This window comes from Morone saxatilis, unplaced genomic scaffold (genome assembly GCF_004916995.1).
Source record: "Morone saxatilis isolate NCDOM2014 unplaced genomic scaffold, NCSU_SB_2.0 Contig10, whole genome shotgun sequence".
NCBI classification, from domain to species: Eukaryota; Metazoa; Chordata; class Actinopteri; family Moronidae; genus Morone; species Morone saxatilis.
The window spans coordinates 1244511-1246923 of NW_023339652.1; the positions used below are offsets into that span (position 1 = coordinate 1244511).

At 39.0% G+C, this 2413-nt stretch overlaps 1 protein-coding gene across 1 annotated transcript; it reads right to left on the reverse strand.

Moving 5' to 3' along the window:
• Positions 1-192: 192 nt before the first annotated feature.
• Positions 193-1392, reverse strand: tymp (thymidine phosphorylase; the record flags this gene model as incomplete). The annotated part of the gene is given in 5 exon segments (XM_035678261.1): positions 193-311; positions 395-524; positions 816-914; positions 997-1199; positions 1269-1392. Coding segments are annotated over 5 exon segments (666 nt in total), but the record flags the coding sequence as incomplete, so codon positions are not given.
• Between the last annotated feature and the right edge of the window lie 1021 nt (positions 1393-2413).

Here is a 2413-nt window from a genome sequence, read left to right on the forward strand (position 1 = left end):
GGATGTGTGTCTATTTTCTTATTTAACTCAGTGAATTAAAGGTTTATATCGACCATATTATAAATTGGTGATTGTTGAAAGACAAACAAAGCAGTTTTAAGGGAGTTCTGTTGTGTTTCTATTGTGTTTGAATGATCTGGTTAAATTAGTGTTTTTATGAATGGAGTCTGGTTTTAAATATCTGATACTTACTAATGACTGTGCTAGTTCTTTAGCACTCTCCAGGTCTTTATATAAAGCAGCTCCTCCAAACTTTACATCGAGCACCAGAGCTGTCAGAGACTCGGCTCCTTTCTTTGAGATTATAGAACCTGAAACGACAACATTTTAATTAATATATCTAACGGACAGAACCGCAGCAGTGGGACTGTTAGCGCTGTTATGTGAGTGATACCGGTAATCAGTGGTAAGCTGTCCACAGTGCTGGTGGCGTCCCGCAGGGCGTACAGGACTCGATCTGCAGGGACCAGCTTCTCCGTCTGACCCACAATGCAACAGCCCACGGAGCCCAGGATCTCCAGAATCTGCACATTTAAAATAATATTAATTATCAGAGTACAAAGATTCACTTTAATCAACTGACTGACGTATGGATGGATGGAAGTCAGGATGTGTGTCTATTTTCTTATTTAACTCAGTGAATTAAAGGTTTATGTCGACCATATTATGAGTTGGTGATTGTTGTTGTGGAAAAACAAACAAAGTGGTTTTAGGGAGTTCTATTGTGTTTGAATGAGCTGGTTAAATGAGTGTTTTTATGAATGGAGTCTGGTGGCCGCAGTATCTCTGTGAACGTAGACGGTGAATACGTGAACCTGTGCTGCCGATCGGTGGATGCTGAATCCGGGAATCGATTCCAGTTTATCCAGAGTCCCTCCTGTGTGAGCCAAGCCCCGCCCACTGATCATAGGCACCTGGCAGACACACACCTGAGGTTATGACATCATCCAGTAACAGTGACTCAGCGGGTCGATGTGGCCAGCAGGGGGCCCTCACCTTACAGCCGCAGGCAGCGAGCGCCGGCGCCAACACCAGGCTGACTTTATCTCCCACACCTCCCGTTGAGTGTTTGTCAACCACAAGCCCCGCCCACTCCTCAGGCCACGACATCACTTCCCCTGATGACATCATCTCCCTGGTCAGGGTCTTGGTTTCCTGGTCGACCATTCCCTTCTGCCAGATCGCCATCAGCATGGCTCCTGAACAGACAGACAGTGTAAATGTTTGATGTGATCAGAAACTGTCTCCAGCTCTCGCTCTGTCTCTACCTGTCTGACACTCCTGGATGGTTTCGTTCACCACAGACTGGATGAAGGTTTTGATCTCGTCGTCGCTCAGCGTTCTTCCATCTCTCTTCTTCTTGATCAGATCTGGGATGGACATCGTGTCGGTCTGGAGACGCAAAGAGTCGATTTATGAAAACTTTACTGGACTTAAAAACAAAGAAGAAATATACAGAAATATAACTTTTATTATGTTATAAACAAAAAGATCCAGAAAGTGATACAATAAAAACAATAAAAAAAACACTTAAAATATAACATGATCCTGTGACTCAGATACATAAAAACTCCAAATATATGTACAGTATGTGTCTATAATATATGTTTGTATATAAATGGTTAAAAATTAAGTGTAAAAAAACCATTTTAGTTAACAGAAAAAAAACAAGAACTAGACCGAAACTACTAATAATGAAATTGAAACTAGAAATAAACAATATAAAACTAAACTGAAACTGACTTTAAAACAAAAATAATAAAAATTAAATAAAAAAGAAAAACTAATAAAAAATACAAAACTATAATAATCCTGATATAAACACATACTGTGTCTATATATAAATATAAATATAAATAAATACAGTGACTTTTATACCTTTATATTAGAATTAAACTATGACTCAAACAAGAAACAGTCAATAAAATGTCAAATAAATATTTAAAATAAAATAACAACAATAATGAATAAGTCAGCTTTCAAACCTTATTAAAGGCGGTTTTAATAATTCCAGAAGAACTCTTTTGGCTGCTGGAAAAAGGTAAAAAATACCAAAAAAAGTGAAATAAAACTATGAAACAAGTAAAAAAAAAAGTTATTTTTCCATCCTTTAAATCTTCGTCTTTCTTCCTCTCTCTTCTTTGTGGGCTTTGTTGTCTCCGACTGCTGCAGTCTGAGCAGTAACTGACCTCCGACTGATCCCAGCTCATTGACACATTCAGAGGAAGTTGCTCCAAAAAAGAACGTCACAGAATTTTCTTTTCTTGCTCAAACCGACACTTTAGTTGAGTCTCTGTGCTAACGTCCTGTTTATAAAGTTTATAAAACCACAGCAGCTGAGGAGGACGAGGAGGAAGAGGAAAAAGAAGAGGATGAGGAGGAGGAGGAGGAGGAGGATGAGAAGGAGGAGGAG